Source organism: Ylistrum balloti, unplaced genomic scaffold (genome assembly GCF_031769215.1).
Source record: "Ylistrum balloti isolate Yb309-2 unplaced genomic scaffold, AGI_CSIRO_Ybal_v1 Utg370240, whole genome shotgun sequence".
NCBI classification, from domain to species: Eukaryota; Metazoa; Mollusca; class Bivalvia; order Pectinida; family Pectinidae; genus Ylistrum; species Ylistrum balloti.
This window is the reverse complement of record NW_026782195.1, coordinates 390,817-409,382: the sequence shown is the minus strand read 5'-3', so window position 1 is coordinate 409,382 and position 18,566 is coordinate 390,817. Positions and strand designations below refer to the sequence as shown.

Below are 18,566 nucleotides of genomic sequence, written 5' to 3'. Positions count from 1 at the left end.
CTACGGCTACTAACCGACCCCTCTACATTACCACAACGTTCTACAGCTACTAACCGACCCCACTATGTTACCACAGCGTTCTACAGCTACTGTTCGACCCCTCAACATTACCACAGCGTTCTACAGCTCCTAATCGATTTCACTACATTACCATATCATTCTACATCTACAAGCCGATCCCTCTACATTACCACACCGTTCTACAGCTACTAGTCGACCCCTATACATTACCATAGCGTTCTACAACTACTAACCGACCCCACTACATTACCACAGTGTTCTGCGGCTACTAACCGACCACACTACATTACAACACCGTTGTACAACTACTAACCGACCACACTACATTACCACAGCGTTCTACAGCTACTTACCGACCCCACTACATTACTACACCGTTCTACAACTGCTAACCGACCCCACTACATTACCACAGTGTTCTGCGGCTACTAACCGACCACACTACATTACAACACCGTTGTACAACTACTAACCGACCACACTACATTACCACAGCGTTCTACAGCTACTTACCGACCCCACTACATTACTACACCGTTCTACAACTGCTAACCGACCCCACTACATTACCACAGTGTTCTGCGGCTACTAACCGACCACACTACATTACAACACCGTTGTACAACTACTAACCGACCACACTACATTACCACACCGTTCTACAACTACTAACCGACCCCACTACATTACCACATTGTTCTGCGGCTACTAGCCGACCCCTCTACATTACTACAACGTTCTACAGCTACAAACCGACCCCTCTACTTTCTACTTTCCCACAGCTTTCTACAGCTACTAATCGACGCCTCTACATTACCACACCGTTCTACAGTTACTAATCGACGCCTCTACATTACCACACCGTTCTACAGTTACTAATCGACGTCTCTACATTACCACAACGTTCTACGGCTACTAACCGACCCCTCTACATTACCACAGTGTTCTATGGCTACTAACCGACCCTACTATATTACCACAGCGTTCTACAACTACTAACCGACCCCACTACATTACCACATTGTTCTACAACTCCTAACCGATTTCACTACATTACCATATCATTCTACATCTACAAGCCGATCCCTCTACATTACCACACCGTTCTACAGCTACTAGTCGACCCCTATACATTACCATAGCGTTCTACAACTACTAACCGACCCCACTACATTACCACAGTGTTCTGCGGCTACTAACCGACCCCTCTACATTACCACAGTGTTCTACGGCTACTAACCGACCCCACTACATTACCACAACGTTTTACATCTACTAACCGACCCCTCTACATTACCACAGCATTCTACAGCTACTAACCGCCCTCTCTACATTCCCACAACGTTCTACAGCTACAAACCGACCCCTCTACTTTCTACATTCCCACAGCTTTCGACAGCTACTAATCGACGCCTCTACATTACCACACCGTTCTACAGTTACTAATCGACGTCTCTACATTACCACAACGTTCTACGGCTGCTAACCGACCCCTCTACATTACCACAACGTTCTACAGCTACTAACCGACCCCACTATGTTACCACAGCGTTCTACAGCTACTGTTCGACCCCTCAACATTACCACAGCGTTCTACAGCTCCTAATCGATTTCACTACATTACCATATCATTCTACATCTACAAGCCGATCCCTCTACATTACCACACCGTTCTACAGCTACTAGTCGACCCCTATACATTACCATAGCGTTCTACAACTACTAACCGACCCCACTACATTACCACAGTGTTCTGCGGCTACTAACCGACCACACTACATTACAACACCGTTGTACAACTACTAACCGACCACACTACATTACCACAGCGTTCTACAGCTACTTACCGACCCCACTACATTACTACACCGTTCTACAACTGCTAACCGACCCCACTACATTACCACAGTGTTCTGCGGCTACTAACCGACCACACTACATTACAACACCGTTGTACAACTACTAACCGACCACACTACATTACCACAGCGTTCTACAGCTACTTACCGACCCCACTAAATTACTACACCGTTCTACAACTGCTAACCGACCCCACTACATTACCACAGTGTTCTGCGGCTACTAACCGACCACACTACATTACAACACCGTTGTACAACTACTAACCGACCACACTACATTACCACACCGTTCTACAACTACTAACCGACCCCACTACATTACCACATTGTTCTGCGGCTACTAGCCGACCCCTCTACATTACTACAACGTTCTACAGCTACAAACCGACCCCTCTACTTTCTACTTTCCCACAGCTTTCTACAGCTACTAATCGACGCCTCTACATTACCACGCCGTTCTACAGTTACTAATCGACGCCTCTACATTACCACACCGTTCTACAGTTACTAATCGACGTCTCTACATTACCACAACGTTCTACGGCTACTAACCGACCCCTCTACATTACCACAGTGTTCTATGGCTACTAACCGACCCTACTATATTACCACAGCGTTCTACAACTACTAACCGACCCCACTACATTACCACATTGTTCTACAACTCCTAACCGATTTCACTACATTACCATATCATTCTACATCTACAAGCCGACCCCTCTACATTACCACAGCGTTCTACAGCTACTAGTCGACCCCTATACATTACCATAGCGTTCTACAACTACTAACCGACCCCACTACATTACCACAGTGTTCTGCGGCTACTAACCGACCACACTACATTACAACACCGTTGTACAACTACTAACCGACCCCACTACATTACCACATTGTTCTGCGGCTACTAGCCGACCCCTCTACATTACTACAACGTTCTACAGCTACAAACCGACCCCTCTACTTTCTACTTTCCCACAGCTTTCTACAGCTACTAATCGACGCCTCTACATTACCACACCGTTCTACAGTTACTAATCGACGTCTCTACATTACCACAACGTTCTACGGCTACTAACCGACCCCTCTACATTACCACAGCGTCCTACAGCTACTTACCGACCCCACTACATTCCCACAGCGTTCTACAGCTACTAACCGACTCCACTACATTACTACACCCATCTGTTGCTACCTACCAATTTTACAACGTATCGTTAGTGTTCTAGAGCTAATACCCGCTCTAACACATTCCCACATTCTACTGTTGATCCCACTTCGTTTCCTTCTGCAATTAAAATAAAGAAGGACCCACAATACTTCCAAAGCCTTCCCAAGCTATAAAACCGACCCCATCTGATTCCCACTTTTTATGTTGTCACGACCCTACCAAACTTTCACACCATTCAGGGCCAATTTAAGGACGCCATTGTTTTTATGCATTTGACGCCACCTCTCATCATCAGTGACGGCAGTTTTCTGGAATGCTAAATTACTGGGGTCGTTGAAGAGAGGTGCTGCCTGTCTATAAGATTTGAGACATCTTCCCAGCCGATGACCCCCCCCCCCTCCCCCCCAATCCACAGTTAATTTCCAACGTCAGTCAAATCCCTCAATAATCTGTTAATCTGGCACCAGGTACCAATATTACGTAACATGACTATATTCCGTCTACTCACAACACACTTAATTGTGTGGTTACGTCGAGATCGACATCAGTATATCAATATACATACAGCTAATTGATATACTTACCAATTGAAGACCGTGACTGGTAGTGTTTCTGATATTGGTATCGGACTTGTACCATCTATATACAATCTTTATACGGATAAATCCTGAACCGAAATATCAATAGTAACTATCAAAAGTCAAAACTTATTTTCATGTCCGTAAGCTCCAACCACAAAAAAATTTGTCCGATATAAATGGTCTGCGGATGATTCTGTAGTGTATCAGTATCACTTTGATAAATTATGTTAATAAAAGCAAGGGGGCTTATCACAAAAGTACATGGGATTTAAAACGCCCAAACAGCAGCTTGATATCATTCGTTGGGTACGTAACACTCATAATCATTTTGAAGCAGGGTCTCATTTTAATGGCGGCCGGCTACCTTACTGAACTGCGAGAGACTCGCCGCATAATGTCTGAAGCAGTGAGGCAAAAGTGTCTTGTACAAAGACAAAACCACGATAGCTCTAACAGCACACTAAAACTGAGCACACCTGAGACTGTTGTGTTGTTTCATAAAGTGTTTAACAAAACAAACTTGGTTTAAGGTTGTGTTTATTTGTAAACGACCATCATACCCCAGTTAGTAACGATTAGCATTGATATTAGACAAAGTTGTAGGGATTTATTCAAAATATAAATGCCGTGACGGCAATTCTCCATCAAGTCCCAATAACGCATTTTCCGATATAAAAAATATGTTTAAATTCTTTCCGTCAATTGTTATCGTGGTTCAAATGCCGGCAAAGGGTAAAAAAAAAAAGAAAAAATATATATATACCAAAGTTAAGCCACAAATATATGGACAACAGCTATGATATCCTCCTGTTTTGATAATGTATTTTACAAACAGATCCACCCCATCTCGACTTGCTGGACTTACCACCACTCAGTAGATGTTAAAATACCTTGATTTACTCCGCATACAATACATATACTAGCCCCACAGCGTAGAACGACATATTTTTGTACGTGTACTCCGAAAATGTGTCAAAGTTTGCGTTCCACACACAGCGGCTAGTGAACGCGACTGAGGGCGAATAGTCCTGTCGCTGACCAAGGGCTACCACAGTAATAATCTTATACCGCTGTACCAAAGATTTCACGTTCTGTTTGATTATTTCTGCGAGTCTTTTAGACAGAATGCAGCATTCATCTTGGTTGTAGGTTTTGTCGTGTAATTCCTTCTCGAACACATCTTTGATGCACGTCCTGATATCGTCATTCCGGACAACTTTGTCAGGTCGATTTTTGTAGGTGTTTTCTAATTTTATATTGACGGGACGTTGCCCTTGTGCTGACGTCGTTATCAGCGCAGAACGTCCAATCGCCGGCTCTAAAATCGACCCTCTCCGAGTATCGCCGACCAGTGATGATCGTCTTTCGGCAAACGTCGACGTTTTTCTTCCGGTATCCATCGACGAATTTCTCTCGTCAGAATTGATGCTTAATTTTCTCTCTGCCGCCATTAAACTTTGTTTTCTTTCAGGATCTGCACTAGATTTCCTTTCTGACGTTGTTTTTATGCTTTGCTTTCTTTCCGCGTTCAGACTTTGCTTCCGGGCAGACTTCGCGCCATCACCGCGCGTCATCGATTTTTTACGGTCAGTCTTTTTGATAACTTTACTCATTTTCGATTAATTTATATTTCCACTAGAGAGTTCCTATAACTTCACCGTATACACAACTCGATAACTGACATCCACCTCGTAGAAACAGTATTACTGTTAGCGTATGATGTTTTCTTTTCCCAGCAACTGCTGTTCACGGTTCAACCATCCCAAGTCGGAACACTGGATATAATTTCTCTTCGGCAAAGCAATACAGCTCATTTGTCACAATATGATAGATAATTCCTACCACTCCGTTGTTCTGTGATCTTTTTGAGAAACACTCGGAAGACGTTGAAACTTCTTCAAATTTGATTCACGTAGTTAGATTATTGTACAATTTTTCACTCTTGCAGTGTTTAAATAGTACTTGACTCGCAAATCCGAACCGTAAACTAGCTCTATATTGCCGCACTGCTTTATAAGTTAAAGTAACACGTGCCCAGCATATTTAACTGATTTACTGTACAAATCAATCCGGTACAGAACAAAAAATGGGTCCGGACAAAAATAGTGTCTATTTACGAGTATCAGTTACGGGCTATCAGATCTCGCGGTATCTAACGGAAACAGTCGACGGAGGATAAACACTAGATACACAACGATACCACCGGAATATTTCACACATTCAATGGCGACAAAGCGGTGTAGAATCCCACTCTTTTCATTTAGCAAGATAGATACATTTGTAAAGGTTTTAACACAAATGACTGTTTATCGCCCTTTGAAAGGTGTTTGAATGTTGAGATCCACAATTTTATGACTCTATGGACGCGAACAATGCCAGGGGCGAGGTGTTAGATTTGAGATTTAGCGGACGTCAATGTACATTAGAACCGGGTACATCTCGGTCTTCTCTTAAATTATTTGTTCTGGGCATGCTTGTAGGGATTTCAGACGATCTTTATGTAAATATGGTCTATATGAATTGCAATGTAACGAACTCGTCCTATTATGTTACAGTGACAATTATAAACCTGAGTTTATGCTATGGGCCTCCCACTTTCTGTACATTATTAAAATGTCTTAACTAAGTAGTACAGGGGAGTGACAGGACTCATCATAGCTATATAGTAAGTAAATTTCGATATGCACTTTGCTGTTTCCATGGACACGTTTATTTTGTCAGTTACAAAGGAAAAATTTTTTTTTTATTGTATCAACAGTATTCTGGACATTTTTGAAGTCCTAGTTTTTATTTCCAAAACTTTTACAGTTGTGTGGCGAATGTGACCTTAGCAAGGACCCAAAGGGACACTTTCATAGCGTCATCACACTGAAATGCCATAACCTGGACACGGCACCACGACACTCGGTCACGTTATATTGCCTATAGGGACACTTGCATAGCGTCATCACACTGAAATGTCATAACCAAGACACGGTAGTATGACACTGTCCATCATATCATATTAGGTTTTTTCCAGTCGAGGGACACAACCTACGCTGGAGTGGACACTGACAAGACTAGAACCGAGAGTACTATTAGTTTCTGTTTACTTCAGTTTCTGTTTACTTTCTCCCCCCCCCCCGAAATCCTACAAGAAACTAATTAGGTTCATCAATCACATTAGACTGAAAATCTGACAAGTTGGAATGCTGTTCCCTTCACCTCACTTCCTAACATATATTAATTTACGTAATAAAATGGTTCAGTTTGGCTATAAAAGGTATTAACAGAATTCTAGAGTTGAGTAACATAAGTTATACTCGTATGGTACATTGGATCATTTGTCAGTCTAGATTGTAGAATATTTAAAATCTATAAATAATTTCGCCCGGTTTTCGCAAGAAATGTTACTAGTGTACCCTGATGGAAGTGAGTAACTTTATAAGTAATGTATGCCTCGATGAAAGAAAATGTTCCTGATTAGATCGGTTTGAATATTCATACCTTGGTATCGAAGTACACACATTTTACATTTCTTGTCATCTTTTAATAAAGACTTACAAAGGATCACTTTAGTTTTAGAAGTTTTTCAACTAATTACACTTCCTATGTTTGTTTGTTTGTTTGTTGTAGATATCTGCTGAATTCCTCGTACACCTTCGTTATAAACACCTGTTTTTATTACTTTTGTAACGCTTATTAATGTTTGTTTCTGGTGTACTCTGAACAGTTCTAAATACAACACAATACAACACAATAGCAAAATGAAACAATAAACTCGACCTTTTTAACATCGTTCCCGAAATTGCTAATAAAATTGAGTGGTGACACGCCGACGTGTTGACGGGCTGAGATCTTTATTTGTTGTGTACAAAACAGGTCAACTAGCCCCATTTAGCACATACTTATACAAAGATATTCACTTAGTTAAAAATCCAAACCGTGAATGTTATCGCGGATCATACATACCCATTAACGTTTGTGGACATACGGCTAATATAGGACAATAAATGTAGTTCATGTCTTTCACAAAATCAACAAATGCGATGTACCTCTAAATCTACAGAACATATGAAATATACATCCTGTAGATATAATGAACGTTATAAGATATATAAAACTGTCCATCATATCACAACATTACATTATTGTCTAATCTGTGGTTGTTTTGGTGTGATTTCCATCTCAGTGGACGAAATCATCCTGAAGACGTCATAATTATAATACTGGATAGGCTTTCCAACAAGATGGCTGTTCTATGAAGTGAACAAATCGTTCTAGCTCAATAGAGTCAAACAATAGCCATTTTGTCACAGTCACGCCGTTCTGATGAAGTGCTGCTTTATGATATTATACAAAATAGTAAAAGACACAAGGCCCTATCTTTTTGAAGGTACATGCTACGTTACACAATTGAATGCTTCAAAATTATTAGCAATCGTACATTTACAAGCTGGCATTCCTCGTCAGTTCTCACTGTAGATTTCTGAAAAGCTAACTTAGTAACAGTTACACCAGCAGACGAGCAAAAATTTTACCTGCTACCCCCATTACAAGACGCGACTAAACTGAGAATCTTTATATCTCCTGTCCTTTCTATAGATAATTATTCTTCCGAATGTCTCCCTTGACACTGTCCGACTTACAGCGTTCGTCCCGCGAAGTAGGTTTCGGGTTGTGTCCCCTGGTTGAAACGTATCAGTCTGTATCAGGATGAGTATTTTGGCAATGTAAGGACTTGTTGCCCGTTGTCAGTATAACAGACCATGGCAGTATACTTCGGTGTAGTTGTTAAATACACGTGTAGAATTCATGTCCTGAGCCTGACCACATCACTGAAATTTTCCCGATAGAATTTACATAGAAACTAGTCTGGCAATTATATTTTCCGCTGCTACTGACTGACGACAGAGCAACTGATGCTGTTTCAGATGTCTTGTGTGCATTAATAAATACCCAAGAAGCTTGAACACAACCGGTTTATCTGAATAAACGTGCAGACTAGATTTAGGGCACGCATTGTCCCTGATATCGTCTCGTCTGCGACGAAAAGTCTGTATATACATACTGTTACGTTTTGCATCTAGATCTATTGCTGAAATAGTATTCGCCCACCTTTAACCAAACTTGGAATACAGTTAGGTCAAATAGTGGACATTAACACGTCCATTATTTACCAAACATCTACCAAAATAGTCTTTATGACTTGTATATTCTGTAGCCATGCTACTGTGATGACTCACAATGAGATTATATGTTACAACAAGTACATAGTATGGTGGCTGAATCGTGATATCGTAGCATCGCTTCGTTTAATGAGAAGCGAGATTGCGATATCACGATACCACGATGCGATATCACGATAGCAAGAAGCGATAACACGACGCGCTATCGTGGTCTCGCATCGCGCTATCGTATTATCGCTTCTTGCTATCGTGATATCGCATCGTGGTATCGTGATGTCGCAATCTCGCTTCCTATTAAACGAAGCGATATTACGATGTCCCGAATCAGCCACCATAGTTTCTAGAACTCGACAAATGTACACCACCGTGAGTGCTTTAATGTGCGGTCACTTATCACCTTCGGGACGAGTTGACATGAGCCAAGTTCAAATATAACTGTCAAATCTACACCTACTTTCACAATACTCTTCCCCGTAATAACCAGGCAATATACGTGTAGTTCAAAAGAGTAGCGCGTGGTTAAGTTTAATCACGCTTGTCTGAGCCTCGGTGACAAGAGGATCATGTGAGTCATGAGAAGGGCGACATAAGAACAGCAGAAAATCTTATCACAACACATCCCAAATTTGTGCGCATATCTCTGCAATACCCCGGAAATTTGTTCAGTTGTCTCACCAACGTGCCGTTGCGATAAGTCTTTCTCCAACGCCACCAAGTCCATCATCCTCTCATCGTCAGAACCAAACATGAGGGAGGATGTCCCATCACAAATTTTCTCATTTATTTCTCAACGACAACGGTACAGGGTATTCTCTTTCGCAACGGGGTGTTGGCAAGCTCACGTACATATTGCATGACCGATCGTCAGATGGCCTCAACATCTGCTAACTTCTACACAGACCTGATAATTGTATCTCTGTCACCTTACAGATACCTTCATCTGTAGGTAAACATTATCTTCGTCATTGTCCTCGTGATCCGATGCCGAATTTGCTAAAGGACGAGCTGTACCTGCCAAAAGGGCATCCATTACGATCAACAAAGCAATGCCACAGTTAGGCAAAACGTTTGCCAACGTTATGCCTCACAGGAGCTCTTGTGACATAGACACCATCCAAATGGTCATCGATTGATCAGGTGTGAAACCAATATGAGACTGGTACATCATCCATGCGTCTCCAACTATGACTGCTGTCCCATTTCAGGCACATCTAAACATGCTGGTGGTCAAAAAACCTGCGGTTGCATTGTGTTCAATTCTCAAAGCAATGTTACAGACCGAGTTCCTACGTTCTGTGCTACCAGAGAAACGATACCACGCATGGCACCGCAAGGACCCTTCCCCTTTACTTGCAAACAACGAGGGAGAAGGCTGCTTCAACAGGAATGGTCAAACCACATTGCTGTGGCTGTGGCCTAAAAAACCCTAGGGCCACACTTCCACCCAATATTAGAGACCGTATCTACATGTGGGTGCAGGTTTTTCAAACAAAAATGTTGGTTGTCATGGAAGCGAGGTCACTATACACAGATTTTTGTGCAATGACTAATAGCTCATCAGTCCTTCGATCAGTTTCAATGAAACTTAGTAAAACTTGATCAAAGCCTATAATACACATCTGATATTTTCTAAAACAGTTACTATGGAAACAAAATGAGGATTCTGATGGGTCGAAATAAAAAATTGTATGAAAATTGATATAGACCTATAAGGATTTTGAAGAATGATACTTACAGTGACAATATTTTTTTCAAAACGTAATATTATAGGATTTTGTCCATACTTCTTCAAAACTTGAGAACTATTTTCGATTAAACTAAACAGAAATGTTGTAGGCCTTATGAAGATTTACATGAAGATTCTTTTTTGTTTTGTTTTTGTTTTTTGTTGTCGTTTTTTCCCCAGAAAACTTTGGTTCCCTTGATAACTGGGTTAGAATATGACCCCGTAGGTACATATCTACGGAAATTCAATGTTTTACCTTAAATGTTTGTGTTACTCTAGTGACACTATAGTACAACTGATGTTTAAACATTCTGCGTCTACTGGGGCCAAAGTTATTCTCACGATGACAGTTCTAGTTTTAATGCTAGCTGCAAAAATAAATAAATAAATAAATAAATAAACTTAATGCCGTGTGGAATTTGTTTACAACTTTAGGAAGAATTTTCCGGATAGTTTCCTTCCTACCGATAGACAGTCAGACAAGCTGATTCTAACACAACATATTAACGAGCGGGATAAAGAGTGTTATAGGATCTTTCGATTTAGTAGCTCATTTAAATACGTCTAGGTTCATCAAAAGTGATGCACAACATATTAAAGTTAATTTCGAACCGGTTTCTTCACATATAAATGGAGGTGATATCAGTATCTGATGCTGGCTAACTTGGGTACTGTGTATTTCTTACGCCAGTGAATAATTTACGATTTACTTCACCATAGAAAACGAAATATTAGTTTTTTTTCCAAATTATGAATTAGACTTGAAGTTTAAATATTGTCGTATCACCGAATAACAATGATAACAAAAAATGTTCATGATCATGTCTGTTCGCTCCGGGTCCGGAGACGAAATTCAAGACCGAGTTTAATGCTAACACATGTTTAACAACTTCCGGTTCCATGTAACTTCCTGTAATACTTTCGTTTTAGTATGACATCACATTGCAGGTACGATACGAAAATACCATATAGATATGTAATTTAATGACATGACCACCAGTCATCATCGTTTTTTGGTATTCAGTAGTTGTGTCTGAAAATCGACCTGAAAGAGCGAATAGTCCTAGAATCACTGACGACAACGTCAAGACACAATTGAATGGTGTCTGGACTGTCGGAACATTCTCACTGGTTGTAGGAATACGTGTACAATGTATTGTACTTCCTCTTACGAAATACGAATCTACAAGATTGAAACGTCACCGTCTGGGTAAATGATGGGTATATCAAACATTTAATGACATCTTGAACAGTTCCAAGTCGTTATATTCATTGAAATAAGTCGGCATTTTTATCGGTTTTTTTCATTTTTTTTGTTACACTTTTCAACATTTCAGGTGACTTCAACACTTATTTTTAGGTACGGATTTAGATGAACCATGTGAATTGACAACAAATAGCAATTATACATATATAAATATTTGAAAGAATTTTTCTCTGTTGCATCAAGTCCTGCAGTGCACATGATAGAAGTATAGAGTTTCGCTTGTGTGTCTTTGGCATCCAAATAGCATCTCTCTTATCAGTATCAAGTAAATTAAAAAGTTTATGAAATCATATGAGACTTTTTTTGCTAGTAATTTAGGTTCTCTTGTGATAGATATATAGGTTTGTTTATATTCATGCCATGAGGGCAAAGAACACATTTCAATTTGCTTTCTTTAACTAACTTGTTAATCATATAATATAGTAATACACATAACAAAATTCTGATTTTCATGACTTGATAATTCACATGGTATGCACTGATCCAGATAAGAAACCTTTTGATACCATTCATAAAAGTATACAGCCAATGATTTGAAGAGATTACCAGTTTTTTTTAATGTGAAACTATTGCATTTGTTTTTGTGGTCTATTTAATAATTCCATTACATGCTTTGATAATTTGTATATATAAGTCTTAATGACTTGTTTTTCAGAAAGTAATATGTTCATCCAACAGTGACTGAAAGAAGACCACGCTTTTTATAATATAGTGTGATTGGTCCCTGGCATGGCGAGTTACATGAGAAAAGCAAACATAATAGAAGGGGTCGGGGATGAATTGCTATTAGCTGTTGCAGCCTTTCTTGGAATGCTCATACCGATGTGTGTTTTTGTAGCAAGAAGAAGGTAATACACATAAATATTTGGTATTATTGTATTATATCTATCAGCAATACATATATTACAGATTTTTTACAATGGAGGATTGAAATGCATCTTTATGGCACTTTGATATGAAATATTTTTATGTTCAGACATAATTTGGAGAGTCTTGGATATGCTGGAATTGGTTTGTCCAGCCATATCTCTGTCCTTCTTGTGGATAAAAAAATGTCCCACATAAGCATTTATCTCCAGTATAAAACTTGGTAATTACATTTGTATGCATGTATATGTAAATGTGGACTTGAGAAAATAATTTTGCATTTATAAGGTTTTCTTGTACCAGTAATTATGTCTTTCTGATTATTGATATATACCTATTTGAAGCACTCCTTGGTATTTCACTCATATTTGAAAATAATTTGTACACACAGGAGTATCTTGGGTACTGTGTTGTTAACTTTTGGTTTTAACCATTTATCCGGAGATATGCACCTTTTTCTGATTTTCTGTTTGTAAATTTTGGACAAATCATGATACTTATCTTTAGTTCAGACCAACAAGCAAGCTGATATTTATTGACAATAACTTAATCAGCAATTATGGTAAAATAAATAAGTATATAGTTCAGTATCAAGTTTGGTTTTTGTGACATTTTATAGAATGGTTGGGCTTAGTTTGTTTTAATTCTTTTTTAGAAACACAGCTGAACAATATTATATCCATCCAGACAATGAAGATAATGTAAGATTTGCCCGAGAAAGAATCCAAGGAAACCAAGCTTCAAATGGCACAGGGCAGTCCACTGAAGATCAGAATCAATCAAATTCATACCGAGCCAGAGACGCCCACCGGCAAACAAACCTTAATTGTCCAATCTGTCTGGGAGATCTGGTGTATGGTGTAGACACTAATTGTGGTCATTATTTCTGTGGTGAGTAAATCTCAACTCTTTATTAAACACTTAAATTCAGTCACGTTGTTACATCATGTGATCTTTCAGCTGTGAGTTGTAATTGCAAACAGACGCTCTCAGTGTTATCCAAGCTGTTAAACCAAAATTTTGCAGCGATAATAAAAATGTTATAACTCATCATGACCTCTTGTTTGTGTAGATACTTGAGCAAGGGTACTGACATGATAACAGTTGGCAACATCTCTTGCATTACAGTTGAAGGGATGTAACTGTGGCATTTATTTGCAGGTAACTGTATCATAGCATATTGGCAGCATGGCACTTGGCTGGGAGCTGTGGCTTGTCCTGTTTGTCGACAACAAGTATGTTTTTTTATCACCATATAAATGTATGTTGCTTTAGATCAAGAAAGGAAACATTTTAATTTTCAGTATTGGTTCTTGAGGTAATTTCTACCATAAAAATTGTCTCTTAAGAAACTTGACGTGTACCAGCTGTTGAAATGTGAAATGCATTATAACTTTGGCCTTCACATCAGGATTTAAGGATTTACATTAGCAAGTTCACTGTAATTAGGACATGATAAATTTCACTTCAGATCATTGCTTTAAGCTTGTTAGTGAAAATAGGATACAGTTATCACACAACAGGTTAAAAATAACTTTATTGTAAATGCTTCTATTGGCTTGCTGTAATGAACGGCCTTGATCCCCTTTCACGGTTCAAGAGTTATTGAATCTTTTCAGCTCACTTCAAAGCATCCATGTTACATGTGCCGTAAAATCATAATTTTTTTTTGTTGATTTCATGGTACTTTTGATCTACGAAATCTTATGTCCACGAATTCTTAAAATATGTAGAAAAAGATTTAAAGTGTCCATGAAATGTTTTTAAAAACCACAAAAATTTTGCCCCATTAAAATATTTGATATTTTAATACCTGAGGCCATGTTATCTGTTAAGCAGTATGTTGCTTTAAGTTTAGTGTTTCAGCAAATGACATCAGCCAATACTTATAGTAGGTTGTAGGAGTAGGATGATAACCATATCAAACAATGATGTACACACAGTACGGCTAACAATGATGTACACACAGTACAGCTAACAATGATGTACACACAGTACAGCTAACAATGATTTACACACAGTACAGCTAACAATGATGTACACACAGTACAGCTAACAATGATGTACACACAGTATGGCTAACAATGATGTACACACAGTACGGCTAACAATGATGTACACACAGTACGGCTAACAATGATGTACACACAGTACAGCTAACAATGATGTACACACAGTACGGCTAACAATGATTTACACACAGTACAGCTAACAATGATGTACACACAGTACAGCTAACAATGATGTACACACAGTATGGCTAACAATGATGTACACACAGTACAGCTAACAATGATGTACACACAGTACGGCTAACAATGATGTACACACAGTACGGTTAACAATGATGTACACACAGTGCGGCTAACAATGATGTACACACAGTACAGCTAACAATGATGTACACACAGTACAGCTAACAATGATGTACACACAGTACAGCTAACAATGATTTACACACAGTACAGCTAACAATGATGTACACACAGTACAGCTAACAATGATGTACACACAGTATGGCTAACAATGATGTACACACAGTACGGCTAACAATGATGTACACACAGTACGGCTAACAATGATGTACACACAGTACGGCTAACAATGATGTACACATAGTGCATCTAACAATGATGTACACACAGTACGGCTAACAATGATGTACACACAGTACAGCTAACAATGATGTACACACAGTACAGCTAACAATGATGTACACACAGTACGGCTAACAATGATGTAAACACAGTACAGCTAACAATGATGTACACACAGTACAGCTAACAATGATGTACACACAGTACAGCTAACAATGATGTACACACAGTACAGCTAACAATGATGTACACACAGTATGGCTAACAATGATGTACATACAGTGCAGCTAACAATGATGTACACACAGTACTGCTAACAATGATGTACACACAGTACGGCTAACAATGATGTACACATAGTGCATCTAACAATGATGTACACACAGTACGGCTAACAATGATGTACACACAGTACAGCTAACAATGATGTACACACAGTACGGCTAACAATGATGTACACACAGTATGGCTAACAATGATGTACACACAGTACAGCTAACAATGATGTACACACAGTACAGCTAACAATGATGTACACACAGTATGGCTAACAATGATGTACACACAGTACAGCTAACAATGATGTACACACAGTACGGCTAACAATGATGTACACATAGTGCATCTAACAATGATGTACACACAGTACAGCTAACAATGATGTACACACAGTATGGCTAACAATGATGTACACACAGTACGGCTAACAATGATGTACACACAGTACGGCTAACAATGATGTACACATAGTGCATCTAACAATGATGTACACACAGTACGGCTAACAATGATGTACACACAGTACGGCTAACAATGATTTACACACAGTACAGCTAACAATGATGTACACACAGTACAGCTAACAATGATGTACACACAGTACGGCTAACAATGATGTACACACAGTACAGCTAACAATGATGTACACACAGTACGGCTAACAATGATGTACACTTTACAGAATAATAAAACCATATAATTTTCCATTGTAAATGTAAAAAATATGAAAAAATTAAGGATATTATATTTGTTTTGATCTCCACATTACTAGTGACAGTTGCAAGATGATTGAGAGATACAGGCCCATTAAAGCTGTTGTTATGTCATTTTATTTTGCAGGTAAGTATAACAGTTATTGATATATTGAAATGTTTTGTATTGGTAGAAATGATGTTGACTTAAAGAATCATCTTGTTTTCTTTGCTGATCGTGATGTATGTATGTACGTGTTATTGTTTTTGTAGGTAACACTTCTTCTGTTAGCATTTACTGTTGAGGAAAACAATAATGACAGTCCAGAGAAAACTAATATAATGAATGAAATAAGCAGGTATAACCGACGCTTCTCAGGGCAGCCAAGATCTGTAAGTATAACATGTCCATACATTCTTGTATCAATCAATATCATCTGCTGTCAATTTTTTATCAAAAACATAATAAAGACACCCAGTTGTCAGTTTTTATCATCAACATCATAAAACATCTCTGCTGTCAATTTTCGTTGTAGATATTGTCTAATTCTCTGACATCATTTTCCCCCATAAATATCGTAAAACATCATGTTATTGATTTAACTCTAAATATCGTAAAACATCATGTTATTGATTTAACTCTAAATATCGTAAAACATCATGTTATTGATTTAACTCTAAATATCGTAAAACACCATGTTATTGATTTAACTCTAAATATCGTAAAACACCATGTTATTGATTTAACTCTAAATATCGTAAAACACTATGCTGTCAGTTTTACTGTAAACATCATAAAACACACTGCTCTCGATTTTACTCTAAATATGATAAAATGCGTTATTGTCAGTTTGACGTTAAATGTGAAAAATGTGCTGTCCATTTTACTGTACACATCATAGCAGACCATACCGTTAATTTTACCATAAATATTAAAAACATGCTGTAAGTATCATCAAACACCCTGCTGTTAGTTTGACCATAAACATCACAAAACATTCTACTGTCAATTTTACCCTCAACATAAGACACGCCATGATCTATAAACATCATGAATCACCCTGCTGTCAATTCAGAAACTTTCCTTATGCATTGTATAATCTTTATCTTTTGTTGTACGTCATAAAATCATTACTCTTACACCAATAGGGGATGAAAGTTAAGAATAGATACAAATGAGGTTCAGTTACATGGGAATATGGAGGAAACAGAGATGGAAACACTGAAAGGGTTTATAGTATACAATGTACAACACTATATTATAACATTGAAATTACATTGACTGTGGTGCTATATACCCATGAAAAGTTGGTTATTGAGCCTAAAAAAAACCAAAAAAAACAAAAACAAAAACAGATTGCAACGATGGCCCTCTTGTATAAGAAAGTTAAATTATTCAGGGGAGAGTTGGGGAGGGCGATGTTAAGTACTTTCCAAACCTGGCCTTAAAATCATTGGCGGATGAATATAATGACTTCAAAAAGCTGATAATAACGCTAAATAACTCTGTTCTATCAACCTGGTGTGATTGTGTTGACAGATTGGAGAACATCTACGGGACCTGCCAACATTAATGAGACATTTTGTTGGAGAATTTTTCTCTGTTGGTGGACTAATATGGATGTTTCGTCTCCGAGTCATTGTTTGTTTTGCGGCTGCCTTGGTTTACTTTATATCTCCGTTGGACATTATACCAGAAGCAATGTTTGGAATATTCGGGTTTCTGGATGACCTGTTTATTCTACTTTTACTAGCAATTTATATAAGTATTATCTACAGACAGGTGATTCAGAATCGAGGTGGTGCTGTATGATAGACAATATCACCCAAGACTTCTCCAAAGTGTCCTCATATTTCTTACTAATGCTGTATTGCAATGCAAAATTGAATTGTTGATATTTAAACCAAAGCCAGTTAACAGAATCAACTATTTTCTTCATGAGAATTCACATTTTTGCTTCATTATATTTGCTTCATTCTTCACTTCAGTTGAGTGTATTTTTATTTAATATTTGCTTTGCTACACAAATTTTATATTTCATTTATTTATTAAAAGATCGGTTGAGATTTGTCTATGTTTGTCAGTTTATCATACCAATCTTTCCAATTATAGAATGCAGATAAACTATGTAAGCCTGCTTCAAATCCTTGAAATAAGATATGTATGTTTATATTTCGCACTCTTTTGGCATTCTTTTAGAGGCTATGTAGAGAAACATTTCTCAATGAAGAACTGGTAAATGGGAAACAAATATAAAAAAAAAAGAAAAAGAAAATTTCAAGCTTCATGCTTAAAAGTCTGCCGTCCTTTCAATTGAATTCTGTTTTCTGCCCA

General features: G+C 38.3%; 2 protein-coding genes across 2 annotated transcripts; one reads left to right on the top strand and one right to left on the bottom strand.

The window, feature by feature from the left end:
* Positions 1-4,531: 4,531 nt before the first annotated feature.
* LOC132552134 (dynein light chain Tctex-type 5-like) lies at positions 4,532-5,248 on the bottom strand. Its single transcript, XM_060216275.1, has one exon. It carries the CDS (start codon positions 5,246-5,248, stop codon positions 4,532-4,534), a length of 717 nt encoding a protein of 238 aa, XP_060072258.1.
* Positions 5,249-12,465: 7,217 nt separating this feature from the next.
* On the top strand, positions 12,466-18,298 carry LOC132552197 (E3 ubiquitin-protein ligase RNF170-like). Its single transcript, XM_060216346.1, has 5 exons — positions 12,466-12,644; positions 13,319-13,554; positions 13,825-13,898; positions 16,505-16,624; positions 17,772-18,298. The coding sequence occupies exons 1-5, from the start codon at positions 12,526-12,528 to the stop codon at positions 18,042-18,044; spliced, it is 822 nt and encodes a 273-aa protein (XP_060072329.1). The 5' UTR covers positions 12,466-12,525; the 3' UTR covers positions 18,045-18,298.
* Positions 18,299-18,566: the final 268 nt, after the last annotated feature.